General features: G+C 38.6%; 1 protein-coding gene across 2 annotated transcripts in view; it reads left to right on the top strand.

Annotated features, from left to right (window-relative positions):
- The window catches only part of marchf8 (membrane-associated ring finger (C3HC4) 8), a 63,639-nt gene that overhangs the window by 8,018 nt on the left and 39,427 nt on the right, over positions 1-16,194 (top strand). For both annotated transcript variants that reach the window (XM_088421575.1, XM_088421574.1), the window contains exon 2: positions 10,470-10,680. In XM_088421575.1, the coding sequence (XP_088277701.1) occupies positions 10,576-10,680 (105 nt within the window). In that variant the 5' untranslated portion in view covers positions 10,470-10,575. The remainder of the gene's footprint in view (positions 1-10,469; positions 10,681-16,194) is intronic.

Genomic DNA, 16,194 nt, shown 5'->3' with positions numbered 1-16,194 from the left:
CAAAAAACAAAAAAACAACACTCATTTGTCTAAATGTAGGTCCCAAACTAAATTCAACAAGCTCTCTATCAAAATGCCACAAGATGGTAATAAAGCACTCCTCAAATCACTTGAACATGTTCCTTGGCGCCAAAATACCACAAGATGGCAGTTAAGTCCTACATTGGTCGAAATGAAGCTCTTGAACTCAATTCCATAAATTCCCTTGCACCAAAATGCACAGAATTGTAAGAAAACATCATATTTGTCTCAAAAAAAGTACATCAACTCACTTCAACAAAACTTCCTGGCACCAGAATGCCACAAGATGCAGAAAATACCATCTAAAAGTTGCTCAACCTGAAACCAAAATGCCACAAGATGTTGACAGTGCTCTACATATGTTTAATGAAGTACCTCAACTCACTTTAACGTAGTTCCCCGGCGCCAAAATGCCACATGCTGCAGAAGCACTACGTTTGTCCAAGTGTAGCTCCTGGGCTCTATTCAACAAGTTCCCCGTCACCAATATACCACAAATTGTAGAAAAGCACTCTTTGTCTAACTATAGCTCCTCAACTCTATTCTTCCCTCGCACCAAAATGCCACAAGATGGCAGTGATGCATTGCATTTGTCTAAATGAAGCTCCTCTGATGACTTCCAACATAAATTCCTGAAATCAAAATGCCACAAGATGGTGGTGTAGCTCTACATTTGTCTCAGTGAAGCTCCTCATCTAATATTTACATAGTTCTTTGGCACCAAGATGTGACATGGTTTCAAAGTGCTACTTGTGTTTAAACAAAGCTCCTTGACAGCATTCTTTTTCATAGATGAGTGGCCCCAAGATATGTTGTCACCAAAATCATTTTTCAAAATATGGCTAGCATGTGAACCAAGAGAGAAACTCGTAAAAAAATACAACAGTGAATTGTTTTTTCCCCCTTGTTTCCAAAACTGTTATAACTGTCAAAATGATATTTTACTCAAATAAACATACATTTCAGTGTGTCTGTTTTTAAAACTTTTTACCTTCTGAATAATAAATACTACATTACTACATTCCAAAACTGCAATTCCAAGCTTAGTTTTAGTATTTGACTGTAGTCAATTTGTAGCATGTGAGTATCCAGCAACCTCAGCTACCAGAAAGACAAACACAGCGATAAGGTGTGCGTGCCACTCAGTTCCTTTCTTCAGTAGTTCTCATTGAACTATGTCAGGCATTTGGACTCATTCTGGACAAACGAGCTGTGTGTAACCTGCAGGCAGCGTTTACCGTACTTCAAACTGCCTGTCGGGCATCAGCGTTTGTTTGTCTTTGTGGCACCTTTTTAGCCACCCCCATTAAGCTGGCGGAGGAGAGGCGAGGGAAGCCCGTGGAGGACGCCGGGCCCCGCTTTGTCAATCCACTTCAACTCTGTTGGTTCCGTTAAGCTGCGTTGGCCCGCTCAATTAAGCGCCAGCAAATGAATAACATTCCTGGATTTAAATGAGAAATTCTTGGGGTGTCCATATACAACTTTTTCACATCTGATTCGTATGATACCTAAATAAATCCATCAAGTGCTAATAAAATAAAATAAAAAAAAAAACAATACTATAAATTATATAATACAATAAATTATATACATTTATTGTATGTATTTATTGTAAATTTATTTATTGTAAATTTATATAAATTATATAAATACAATACCAAAAATCAATAGGATTGAGCTCAGATTTTAAAGTAGATAAGGTTGTTTAAATTGCCATATTTTCTGCACTATAAGACGCACCTAAAAGCCTTTTTAAAAAAGCTGATGGTGCGCCTTATAATCAGATGCGCCTTATATATGGATCAATATTGAGATTGGGATTGGTAGATGGGGAATGGTCTGATAAAGTAAGCTTTACCTGTTTCTTTTGTGTGGTTACAGTTGAACAACCTGTTTCTTTTGTGTGTTTACAGTTGAACAAGTTTGCTCATACTGACATTGAGTTATTATGCTATTGAGAGTTTAGAGGTATTATTTGAGTATATTATTATTACTACTTTGAGTATTACTATATTGTGATTGAAAAGGTTTTAAAATAGGTCATTAATTGAGGGTGCGCCTTGTAATCGGGTGCGCCTTATATATGGAAAACGTTTTAAAATATGTCATGAATTGAGGGTGCGTCTTAAAATCATAGTGCGGAAAATACGGTAAGCTTTTAAATTTTATTAAAGTGCAAGACTTAATGCGGGTGTGTCTTTTTTAATGTGCCTTGTTGATTGCGGTAAAAAATGTTCCGAATTGGTAATGTTTTTTTAAACAATTATTGATTGAAACGTCTTCAAATGAACAACACATCTTATTTTCACTTTGTTTTTAGTAAGCGCTTCTGCTTTTGCGGTTGAATTCGAAGGACGTATCCTAATTTTGACATCTGGGCCACAGAGTGTTTACTTTAATGTCACAAGTGCAAGCACTTTTGTCTTGTGCGTCAATTAATCTTTTCAGCTTCTCTTTCTCACACCGAAAGGGCCACTTGTCCTTTTTCCGTTTTGCTTTTTGAAAGCGGCAATACAAGGTAAAATTCACAGGCACTCGGCAGCTATCGTCTGTTGTTTGGACTTTCACGACTTTTAACTTCGTTTGCTCATTAACACAAAAAAAAAGTGAGTGTATTCAAATGCTTTTACACAGCTGGCATTGAGATAAACTGCTTTGAAAATTGCTAATGGTGAATTAGCACCGAAGCTTTTTAATCTTGTTTTTTAATCGGTCATGCCATTTTTTTTTCCCGAAGTTGTTTTGCCAACATTTTTATTGTGGTTTGTTTGAGGTTCCGACAATGCCGCTTAGCCTCGAGAAATTTTCTCATGTTTGCCAGCTGAACTTGTTTGTTATGAAACGGAACATTACAGGGATCTTCTCTCTCCAACTGAGCATTACCTTGTAAGCATCTCACACGGATTAGTCGGTATTACAGCAGCGTGTTTTCCAGAGGAATTCCCGTTTAAATGGGAGTTGACTGATGTGAAAGGGAATTTAATACACAGCTAAAATTGGTGGGTCGTAACATCCAGTTGGATTGCGCTTCCCTGCCATAAATTATGTCAGTGTTCAAAAGCTGCAGATTTTTTTTTTTAAGCATGGCGAACCACTGTTTCACATTCTGAATTTTTGATACCCTAGCACTTTTTTTTTGTCAGGGAGAGAACCAACAGGTCATAGTTCTGCAGGATCTATGACCACTGCTTCACATAATCCTGAATGTGATATCAGTAATAGATGGCAGTGTTTTTTTTTTTTTTCCTTTCCTTTGTCTGAAACATGAATAATTCATGTTCAAGTCGACAAACAACACGGGTAATATTACGATGTGCGCACAACAACGACGACGCTCCAATACTTGGGGAATTGATATAAATTGCGTGCACGCCGCCGCTGATCAAATGCGCCGTTGGCAATGTGCAGCCAGTGAGACCTTGGTGCCAGGTTTCGCTCTGTTGATTTCAAAAGGAGGGGAATGAAAATGGGGAGGAGAGGTAAAAAAAAAACATGCAAGGAGTGCTTCATTAACCTTGGACCTTTGCAACGAAAACACTATTTTTTTTCTTTAAATTTGATTCTGGAAATGGAATGTGCTAATTAAGGACTAAACTTGGAGAAACTGTTTTACGGAAAATACAGTATTGGATATATATGTGTGGAAGATATATGTGGAAGCCAACCACTTTTTTGTCAATAATATCCCTTCTGCAGTATTTTGACCATTTTTGGGTCATTTTCTTCCACATCATTCTCACTGTGTTTTAGCCAAAGGATGGCTAATTTATTTTTTCAACTGAGAAACCAAAATCTCATACATACATACATACATACATATATATATATATATATATATATATATATATATATATATATATATATATATATATATATATATATATATTCACACATGAACTCAGCACTGCCTAGCCTGGGGGCCTATATGCCCAGTAAACGTTGACAACAGTTGTCAAACAATAAAATGTAATAAAAATGTAATTAAAAGCAAAATTAATTAAATCGTTTTTTTTTTACTGGCCTTAACTGGGCATAACGGCACCGCTTTCAGCCAATAGTCCAAACAGGCAAAAAGGGCCTTTATTAGGCACACGTGTTTGTTTTTAAGTTGTAAACAGGGTTAGGGTTCCCAGTAAAGGGTTAAGTGGTGATGGAATGTGATTTTAACAGTTGCATTTTCTTTTTCTTTAGTTTTTTTCCAGGAAAGAACTTAAACTTATTTGGTATGGTCCGCTTTATTTTGAATTGTTGGCTGACCTTTTTACCACATTTAGCTGCGTGTTTTACTGTCATGGGTTGGGATTAAAGTCTTCTATGTATTCCATTGCATGTGTAGACCTTAAATAAATAATTGATATCAGGGCGCGCATAATCTTGCAAGAATCTCGTTCCATCACTAGTCAAAATAATAGAATTGGTTTAACCTTTTTTTGTTATTTTACAAAGAACTTTCTTCCTCACGCCTTGCCTGCCTCCCTCGCACACATCACTTTGCAAAACTGTCACGTGAAGGAGTTATGTGACTGGTCAAAGTAGTTGCTGTGTGCCTCTAGTCGCTGTCTTTGTCCTAATTCGTGTACCTGTTCCTGGAGAGTCTTTTGGTTGCTAGGCAACAGTGAAAAGCAATTGCTATGAAAGGAATGCATATGACGGTGACTAAAAGTCATCCGTGTTGAAATGTGTACGTCTTTGACAACAAGGATGGTTGATGCGTCCTGCCAAAATGATAGGAAGTAGATTGACAGCCTGAATCGAGGACGCGATGTAAAATCGATGGCGTGATGTTTTGATGCCGGCTATTTCTGTGCCGAGCTGGGAATGATGTATCCCTCGGAGCTGAACTTTGAGTGACCCACTTTTAAGTGCGTTCACGGGGGCCAACGTGGTGTCCCTGTTTCGGTAGCCGTGTCAAAATGAAACCTTAATGGCCGTAGAAAAGCTCTCGATCCATTTTTAAAATGTAGATGTGATGCTAAATTGGCAAAAGTGGCTTGTAGTTTTCTGAAATCACTCGCTTCCGGAACGTCTCCTCCCATCAGGAAACGCGCCTTAATAACACCCTAAGTGGGCCTCATTAGCATAGAATCAAGAAGGATGCTGTGCAGGTTTATTAGGAAATGCATGGTGACATTTGAGGGAGTGGAAAGGAAAGTCATAATATTATTTCTTGTGCTGCTGTCTGCTTCTGAAGGGACAAAATTATGATAATTTATTCCCGGCACCTCGTCAACGCAATCGCGGAATGGCAACTCGACAGAGGTTGAGTTTGTCAGGAAAAAAATAACTTTTTGATTTTTGAATGTTTTTAAGATTGCCGCCTGGCCGCATCGTGTGGAAAACAATGTACTACTTCTGCTAATGGACTGCTGATTTTTACAGGCAAAATCTCCTTTAGCAGATGAAGCATTCTCTACTGAATACTGGCAACGGGCTTATATATTTTTTTTTTTTTTGGATCAGTGCCTAGTATCGACAGTCTTCACAAGACCCAAAACTTTTCAACATTTCAAGAGATTTATTGTCATGTGTATAGTTGTACCACACAATGCATTGCAATTCTGTTCACTTCCCGAGCAGCAGACTACATTCCATAATCGAGCAATAAATAAATAGCGATAAACAACAGACAATGTTGCTAATAATGTACAGCAATATATCATGTAGTGCAAAATTTTAGTGTGAGATATTGTTATTGATATGCGTGCAGTAGGAGGCAGATTAGTAGGTGAGGGTTTTGTTGAAAATTCGGATGACTTGTGGGTAGAAGCTGTTTGCCAGTCTGGCAGTCCTGGCCCTCAGGCTCCTGTAGCGTCTGCCTGATGGCAGCATTTCAAATAGATCGTTTTGTGGGTGTGTCTTGTCTTTAATTATGTTGCATGTTCCCTGCAGAACCCTGGTGTAGTAAATGTCCTGCAGTGAGGGTAAGGCTGCCCCTCAGATGGACTGTGAGGACTTGATCACATACGCTGGAGAGCCTTCCTGTCTTGTGCCATGCAGTTGCCGTACCAGACTGTGGTTGAGGTTGGAGAGGACACTTTGGATTGTTTATCTGTCCAAGTTGTCAAGAGTCTTTGCTGACATGCCAAATTTCTTCAGTCTCCGCAAAAAGTACAGTCTCTGTTGGGACTTCTTGATGATCTTTCGAGTGTTGTGGGACCAGGTGAGATTTTCACTGATATAGGTGCTGAGAAATTTGAAGGCTTTCACCATCTCCTCCTCAGTCTTATCGATGAATAGTGGTTTGTGAGGCTCCACCTGCGGATTTGGGTCTATATCAGTTCTTTGGTTTTGTCCATGTTGAGGTGGAGATTGTTGCTGCGACACCAGGCCACAAGGTCTACCACCTCTTTCCTGTTCTTGTGTTGTCTGCAGACTTAATTATTCTGGTGTTGTTTTGGGAAGCAACACAGTCATGGAGAAGAGTGTGTAAAACAGGGGGCTCAGCACACAGCCCTGGGGTGTCCCTGTGCTTAAAGTCCTGGTGCTGGATGTGCGGTTGTGGAATCTGACTCATTGAGGTCTGCCGGTGAGGAGGTTCAGGATCCAGTTGCAGAGGCGGGGTGCCAGACCAAGTGTAAGGAGCTTGTCCGTCAGTTTACTACTGACTATAAAAATATATAGATGATGAAGGTGGATAATAATGCTAAACATAAATGTGCTGTCGGCAACACTTTGCAAATGTTTCCAGCCACAGTTGTTATTTTTTTTTTTTTCAGAAATGTTGACTCCCACTTAGAGCTGCAGAATTAATCGAAAGAAAGCCAGCTATACATGTCAAATCAAGCACTTTGTCATTCTACCACCAGGTGGCAATGTTTCTCACATTTGCATGACAAAAGCCTCAGCTTTTTTCACCCTAATAGTGTATATTATTTAGCAGTGTGAAATGGTGTTGAGTTTCTCACCTCATTCCTAATATATACCGTGCTGACTGTCAATTGAGACCCAAAATTGGACTAAGTTCTGTTTGAAATGAATAGAAATGTAAAATTTGCATGAAAGTAAACATGCTTGGTTTTAAGTAGGTTTCCATTTTTTTTTCATTGGTTGGCGCCCAGCAAGTTAGCTGTGTTGCCCTGTGTGCCAGGTTTTTGCCATGTCATGGGTTAATATCTTTAAATTATTTTACTTGTTTTTTAGTTTATTTTTATTATTTGTATCAAGCCTTGAAACCGTGTTTATATACTGCTTGTTTAAAAGAAAGGCAATAGACTATATACTGCTTGTTTAAAACAAAGGCAATAGACATGTTTGACCAAACATGAATAATAATCATGATTTCAATATTGACCAAAATAATCACGATTATTATTTTGGCCATAGCCATGCAGCCTTTTAATGGGTCATCAAATGACACAATAATGACACATAGCCCACGCAATATAGCCAGTAATAAAAACGTGAAGCTTCATGAAACACCTTTGATATTTTTTTTACATATATATTCTTTGCGATTCTCCATCACTACAGCAAATTTGAAATGCAGTATCTTCAATCAGCAAATTCTAGAATCTGAATATTCCTCTGAATTTTACTCTTGCATAATTACTCTGTTTTGCAACGCAGATCTTTCAAGACTGAATGACCCTCGTGGACAATCTCCAGCTCTCAATTTTCATTGAAAATCTTCCGCTTCTTTAGTCAGCAAACTAGTCGAGACCGACTCAAATGAGACAGAGCAATCAGTCAGTAATTACTTAACCTTTACGCTGTATGCGGCAATTAACGTCTGAACACGTTGCTATGGGAGTAAGTCTCACGAGAAGCCCTCTCATGGAGTACTCCAGGGAATTTCCTTTCGAGACCATTTACGAGCTATTTTGTCCCGTTTTGTAGTCCGCCAAGAAGACGTCCGGAGACGTGGAATGCAGCTGTAGTACAGTAGAGTGGGGATGGCTGGACACACGCATGGGTGCATTTCACAAGGCCCGGGGGCGACGCCGGCAGATGAATCGCAGGTCCGATCTGACAGCGGTGAGCAGTCAGGATAATAGCGGAGCGCAGCTGAGCAGAACGGCAGGGGAAGACACGGCCGCAATTGACCATGACGAGGGTTTAAAACGGGGAAGACCTCCACTAAAGGGCAAGGGGAACTTAAGGAAAATCCTTTTCCAACCAATTAAAAGCTGACATGTATTTAACGCTTTTAACCACGGCCAAAGAACTGCTGTGAAAATGGTCAAGGAAGGTTCACAAGAAACATTTTTTTCCCACAACACTCTACCGTGCTGCTTTCAGTAAATTCTCCATTTTCCATGACATCTTTCCCCTGCATTCAATCGTTTTATTTCCCGTCGACATTGACACATTGCGAAATCAATAGAAATAGGCCAGCCAAGAGCCAGCTGTTGGAACTTAATGTTGATTTGTGGCTTTGTGTTCTGGTAAATTGAGCAATTATGTTGAGTGGGCTTTCGGATTCAAAAGATGATCTGTTAGTGTCACACAGTTTTTAAAAATGCATCATTCGGTATTTGACATTAATTGTTTTTGCGTGAGCCGAGTTGTGGTCAGAACCCGGACTGGCCCTTGGTCACTGGGTCACCGTTTTTTACTTTGGTGTCACGCTAAGCACGTACTGATTGGCTGTCAGCCAGTAGGGGGGTGTTCCATTCCGCTCATGAATCTGACAATCCATTTAAACTCGGCCAACAAAAAAACACCTTATTTGCTGATTTTAAAGGAACTATATTTAACTTCCCTGTTAAATATATACATTGAAATAATGAAAATGTTTCTTAGGCCCATTTAATTGTAAAATTTAAATGAAATCGATTTAATTGAAATGGAGTTTTTATGGTAGTAGGCATGGGCCGATAAATGGGTTGACGGTTCACTGTGGTGTTAAAAAGTCAAGGTTTCAATAACCGCAAATACTGTCTTTTAACAGGTAACTTTTTTTTAAAGGGAATTTAAACAGCAGAATGATTACAAGATATGCTCTAAAAACACAACTTCAAAAACAAAGTGCCCCTTTTTTTATATCAAAAACACAATGCTCATGTTAGTCATACAAACATGCTTTCTGTATAATTTTAGGAGTTACAAGTGATGACATTCAAATTTATTCTGAAAATATAGCTATATTTTACAGGCTTTTTTTTCTACGTAGTGTGCCTCACAGTGGACAAGCACAGTGCAGTTCAGTGATATGATATCACTAGTGCTTGCAGAGATGACTCAACAATCCAGCTCTGAAATTAATAAGATGGAAACCGCTAGGTTTTTTTTTTCTTACCCTCCTGGCATGCACAGAGGATAATTGAATGTGAATTTCCCTACGGTGTGAATTTCCCTACGGGGATGAATAAAGTATCTATCTATCTATCTATCTATCTAAGGAAGGAGGTCTTTGTTTTAAAAATAGCTTAGCCGTGACAGAACACTGTCAACAATAAAAAAACAGAAGAATGTATAGATGTATTTTTATTTGTACTAGAATTAACATTGAAACATTTTTAAAAGCTCCAAAAAGTATTTCCGTGATTGCAGCCCACCTGGAATTTTCCCAAAATTCCGGATGGCCCGCTCCAGACCTGAAAAGACCTCAAAGCCTCTCATCACAAATAGGAATGCATATCTTCTTGGTTTGCCTTTGTCAGCGCGTTTCCAAAAATATCTTGTCTTCATGTCCTCTGATTGTCTACAAATGACTTCCCATTGATGGGTTATAAAACTGTTGATATTATTAGCCTGACAAGATCTGTCCTGTTTTGTCTGTTAAATTTTCAAACTGATTTGCCATTTTAGCATGCAGCTCTTGTCATGTGTTATCAGATGAGTTTTTTGTGACTCACTCAACAAGCAGACCGTTTCCAAATAGCGTCTTTTATTGTGTACCCAACATTTAGACCGTATCCAAAAGCTTGTACATTATTTTTACTATGCTAAATATGGATGCTAAATTTGAACGGCATGATGCTCATTTGGAAAATAGCTCTGGAGAAATCCGTCCCGCTTTATAACTTTTAGAGTGATTTGTTTTCCTTTGACGATTTATGAAAATAGGAAGCGGCTCACATGCAAACAGAAGTTTTTGACATCTTGACAAGAAATTCAGCCAGACGATGCCCTAAAACACACAAGCTCAAATCAATAATTGTCTATTTTAATTTCTTTACAACCTATTGAGAAATCTTGAAATACAACAGTGCATTTTAATGAAACTAAAATATTTTGAAGGCAAAAAAAACTTTGAGGATTCTATAAACTTTCAAAAATTAAACCCATAATCATTTGGAATGTGACGTACAGGCAAACACTGAAGACTGTTGGATCAAACAGACAATGTGTGACATCGAAACCGCCTGAGCAGTAACACGTAATCGTTTCTTCCGCTCTTTTGATCTTTAATCATTTCTAATTGATTTCCTTGTTATTTAACACTGCATCTGCAACAGCATGTGTCTTTGGTCCAGTCACGCTCAATTTTTGGGGGTCGTCCGCAGGGCGTTGCATTGGCACACCATCATGCCCGTTAGTCCGGCGTCGGGACGGGAGGCGAGCGTGTGAGCATCCCCGAGTCCATTGCCGGCCTCTGTCGCTTCTGCTGGGATGAACATGCCACTGCACCAAATCTCCGTCATCCCCCGCGATGTCACCTCGTCGAGGCTGTCGGGCGGTGGTGGAGGGGGGAAAGCCAAGGACAAGGACAAACAGGTATGTGAGAACTTGGAAGAAATGGCGAGAATGCAGTCAACCCCCATCTATCACTATGCAAACACTTGATCCATGTTCTCTAGTTTTGAACAGATTTGACTTAATCAAACAAGGATTTTTCAACTCATTGAATCCCAAATATGCGCTTTTTAATAGTCCAGACATGCAGTCCCATGTACTGTTTTTTTCAATGTTTTTATAGTGTCTTGCTAAAGAGTAAAAATGACTGGAAGTACTAATAAGTAATCACTTAAAATTAACTAAGCACAAAGGTAATCAACTGCTTTGGGTATTATTTAGTTAGTTATTTTAGAAAACTTACAAAAGTAATCTATTACTTTAGATAAAAGTAATACATTACTAAGTAATTATTGCTTAGTACCCGCCATTTTTAGACACACCTTTAGCCAAACATTTGAAAAATATGTGAAAATGCTAGAATCGCATAAAATGTCTTAGGGATTGAATGAGTGAGTGCCTGTTCTCAGGCTGTCTTTGGAAATAAATATTGTTCTTTAAAAATGTTATGTTGTGGGCTATGAACCTAACATAAAAAAGGGAGAAAATCGAACATTCTATTTTTTTTAATTCATTTTGTTTAACAATAGTGTGCTAACTTAATGCTAGCATGTAATGAGAAACGCCAAACACTGCCGATGAACTAACAGCAATTAGTATAGATGTTACGGTAATTATAAACCTTCAAAGCAACACCGTTTACAAAGCATACAACGAAAGAGATTTTAAGCATCGTACTACGTATTTTAAAATCAGAATTGCATCCTACGTCTAGCTTAATGTTCGACTAACAGAAATTAGCATGCATGCTGGTTTACGTACATAAATCTTCAAACAATTGCTTAACAGAGCAAGCATTTGACTTTGCTCTTGTTTTCATCAACTTTAAGCCTTTTCACCTCATATGTTTACTTCATTATGTAGTTTTCATGCTTGGCTGGTAACTGTTCTTGTTTATGGTAGCACAATGCCCATTCTGGCTTCCAATTTAGCGGTGTTGTGTCTTATTTTTGTCATTATGTTTTCACAATTGCCTGGGCTGATTGTTTCAATGTGCCGTTAGGTAGAGCACTACATCTTTTGAGAAAATAGCTTCGGAGGTTCATACCAGTGAGAAATGAGCTCCGTGAGCATCGCAAGTAGGGGTGGGTAGAGTATGACCCAGTGAAAGCAATGAAAATGACAATTTCCAAAGCTTTTACACTTGCTTGGAGCTCACTTCACTACTATTAGCAACTTATTCCATTTTTCAACCATGTTTGCTTTTTGGAACCCGTGTTCTGCGTTGGGCACATTTACTCAATCAAGTTTTATTTCTTCTCCGGTGATGTTCCACGTGAGCTGAAGGAAAGTCGCAGCGGTCTTAAAAAATGGTTAAAAATGATATCAAGTGATTATGGGGTCATCATAAGAAATGAAGAAAATTTAGAGCTTAGTTATCTGTAACTATGAGAACTAATTGTGTCTCCAGCATGTTCAAAATAAAAGTGATGGACCTAAAATTGAGCCCTGAGGAACACCACAGTTGTTGCTGTGTCTCCAGCATGTTCAAAATAAAATGGACCTAAAATTGAGCCCTGAGGAACACCGCAGTTGTTGCTTTGTCTTTGACAAGGACTGTTAACCCAGGTTGGCATCAAATTCTTTGCCAAACAAGTATTTCAACCAGTTGAAAACGTGTCTGAGAGGCTGATCATATTGTTTTGATCATATTGTCTGTTTAAAAGAATCTTGTGGTCTATTGCACACTCTGGCAATCGCATACCACAAGTGCTTTGTCAAGAGTCAGTCTTGCTATTTTTACGCTCAGGAACAAAGCGAGGTGCTAAGGCAATATGTGTGACACAAGAAGGTAGGCGCAGGTGTTCTTAAGAGCCTCGTGACATGTTGCATATGCTGCGTTTTTTTTTTCTGCCTTTCACACAATTCACACTTCGCCGTCCTGAAACGGCGCTGACTTTTGCATTTCGAATTTCTAAAGCACGCATCCCGTTGATGATGAATTTGCAGTGTGAAAGCCTCACGACTAAGCTCAAAGACGAGTATTGTCTGGGTGCGTATCGCTTCGCCTCCGTGTTGGATGACCTGTATCAAAAAATAGGACATTTACTAGCAATGAATGCCGCGAAGGGTGCAGCGCTCGCTTTTCAATTTCTGATCTGCCGTGCGGCAACTTTCGAAATGACTCCACGCTCCAGGCGAACAAAAAGATTCGCAAACTTGTAATTAATCATTTTGGAGCAGAGGTGATCTATCCATCTCAAAATTGAATGTTTATAGTGCTTTATCAGCATGGCTGGAATAAGTGTGTGTGCTTTCACTGATTTGAAGTGACTCCAAAGAAAAAAAAGTCGGGCTTATCTTCTCGTATTATCTTTCAATTAAAATCGTCTTTGGTGTGCGGGGAGCTGAGTTGTGTTTAAGCTGAAGTGAGGCGGTCTTCACAAGTTAAAAAAGGAGAGCTTGAATACTTTGCTGACCGGCAGGAAACGACATTGCGATGCAGGAAGTGCGTGACTGCGCGTTAAGAATGAGGCGATCTCACAGCAAGGTTACGCCATTGCAGTGGGCTCGCCACTCAGCTGCTCGCCACGGGCCATTTCTTCAACCTTCCAGTGTGTTTATTGAAGTACCGTTTTGGCTCTTTACTTACTATATGTCGGCGACCCTGAGGAGGCGCCAGACAAAAGAAAGGGCCTCCCCCTGGAAATATAATGGAGATGTACCACACAGTGGAGAAGAGAGGAGGCGGAAAAAAAGAGATGAGTGTGTTTACTTGGAATGATAATGAGCTTGTGAGCATGTTTTCTTGGTGTGTGCATTTGTTTTTGTGTTTCTGTGAGTCTGTTGTTTGTGTCTTTTTTTGTTGGCTTTTGTGTATTTGTGTGTTTCTCTGATATTGTGTGCATGTTTTTTTTGTCTGTGTGCATTTTGTGTGTTCTGTATTTTATTTAGCTTGCGTGTGTGCATGTGTGCATACGTGTGGTTTTAGTCGATTTTTTTAATGAATTTTTTATGTGCCTTTGTGTTTGTATGCAGATGTGGTTTTTGTATCTTTGTGTACAGTATGTGTTCAGTGTAATGGTATAGAGTGCAAGTGTGTGTTTTTGCGTATGTGCGTAAGCTTCTGTTTTTGTATTTTTTGTGTCAATGTGACGTGTTTCTGTTTTGTGTTTTTTAGTGTTTTTCTGTGGTGTTTTTGTGCTATGTTTTTGTGGATTTAATGTTTGTTTTTCTGTATTTGCGTTTGCTGAATGTGTTTTGTTTGTGTATGTCTGCATATGTGTGGTTGTGTGTTTAGTTGTCTTGTATGTGTGCATTCAGTTTTTGTGCGTGGGTGTGTAGAATTTCTTGGTTCAGTGTGGGTGTGTGCTTTTGCATAAGTGAGTGTACACTTGTTTTTGTGTTTGCTTTCTGTGTGTGTTCTTTGTGTTTTTGTGTGGTTGCATGTGTATGTGCGTCGATTTTTTTTTGCTGTTTGTGATTTTTGTGTGATATTTTGATTATTTGGGGGTATTATGTTTTTTGCATGTGTATTTGTGTTTTTTGGGGGTATTTTATGTTTTTTGCATATGTATTCGTGTTTTGTGTATCTCATTGTGTATTCACATTTTATGGGGGGTCAGTTTTTTTCTTGGTGTGTTCCTGTTTTTTGTATGTTCTTTGTGTTTCCTGTGCATGTGCATGTTTTTGTTTCTAATGCGTATTTTTTTTGTGTATGCTTGTACATTTGTGTATGTGTGCATATGAGGCTGACAATTTAGTCACACAGCATGTGCCCATCTGGCTGCCTTTGACAACAACACAACTGCTACTTAGAATTCGGCGGACGTCTGCTGTTCATTCAAATGGCAACTTTAAGCGTTCCACTGCCTCTCTACTTCATTTGTCAAGCTCCAAATCTTGTGCTCATCTGTGCACTTGCACCAAGCAAAAAAAAAAAAAAAAAAGTTCTCTCACATTTCTCAGCCTGAGCAAATAATTTGGTCGTCCACGTCTATAAGCGCCTGGCGGTTTTGATAAGGCCCACTTTGCAGCAAGTAAGGATTACGCCTGCGCTGAAGTAAGCGCTTGGCTCGAGGTCGGCAGGTCAGCTTGCAAATTTGTCATCCAAACGTTGATTTCCTCTGAGGTTTTGCTTGAGCGGCGTGCAACCAGAAAATAGAAGAGGAAGCTGCCTTGTGGCTTTCGTTTTCACTTCCGCAATCCCCAAGCACATGGCTAAGGAAAACAAAACAAAGACACACAAAATGTATGTACTGTATTTAAAAAAAATCGAGGAGAATATTGAAAATCAATTTGGCATCTCAGCTTGCTGTATTGTCCATATAGGGCTGGGCAATAAATGAGTTTAATTAATTGATCATTTGACAAATTTAAGATTTGAAACTTAGCTTAATAGTGTGAATCAATTGTTGGCAGAATGCCGGCCTCAAAACAACTCTGTTTAGGACTAAGAACTTATTTTGTTCAATGCCAGCCTTAAAAACAAATACGCAAGTTTAAGTTTACGTTATACCGATTTTTTTTCAATTTGGCCTGGGGTCATGTGTAATTTTCCCAAACTTTCAGAAACTATTTTTGTCTGTAGCCTTGTGATTCTTTTTTTTTCACTACCTCACAGAAAAAGAATATTATTGGGTTCATTTTGACGCTGCATTTTGCTTATTTATCAAAAATGTTGTTAAACAGATTAAAAAACATTCATATAAAAATGCATACAAATGATATTTTTCACTTTTTAGCGATATCCAAGCGTTATGGGAAAAGGCAAGCCCTAGATCGCCAGTATATTTAGCATTTTCACTCATCTTTCAAGGCCGACCGTCTATTGTGTGCTATGTCTATGTAAACATGGCTGGTATATGAAAGATTTTGATTTCCATTTGATATATATGTTGTATATGTTGTATATATGTTGTATGTACACTGCCTAAATTGGCCTAATATTAGGTAGGTCAAGTGTGTCAGTTACCCTCCATAAAAAAACCATATTTGACAGGAATACTGTATTTTTATTCTTATTACTATTTTAGAAGAAAGAGTTAATGGATTTGTCAGTTATACATAGCCAAGCGGGAGTCTTGGACTAAAAAAACTACATTCAACATTAACTTTCAAATGGATGGGGTCAGTTTGACCCACAACTTAACAGGAGGGTAAAAATCACTACAGTATTTTTGTCTGTTTTTCACGAGATTTTTATTTACGTAATCAAATTGAATGTTTTTTAATTACTTAATTCAAAATGAGTAAAATCATTTGTCCAGAATGACTGCTGAAAGAAACACAAATAAAAATGACAAATTAGCAGTAGTCAAAGCTTTAAAAAAAATGAGTCAAGGCATTTTGCTGTCTAAAAATGAGGAATGTGTTTTAGGCATCAAACAGCCCAATAAGTTAAGGGATGGAAACAGGAGTTCAGAACATGCAGAGACATGAAAATTGATGTTTAGAACTCACGTTCATCAGATTAGCAGCTAAATGACACTTGTA

The sequence above is a fragment of the Hippichthys cyanospilos genome, chromosome 8, assembly GCF_059441005.1.
Source record: "Hippichthys cyanospilos isolate Australia breed blue-spotted pipefish chromosome 8, RoL_Hcya_1.0, whole genome shotgun sequence".
Taxonomy (NCBI): domain Eukaryota; kingdom Metazoa; phylum Chordata; class Actinopteri; order Syngnathiformes; family Syngnathidae; genus Hippichthys; species Hippichthys cyanospilos.
The sequence above is the reverse complement of the archived record's forward strand: the minus strand, read 5'-3'. Positions and strand labels throughout refer to the sequence as shown.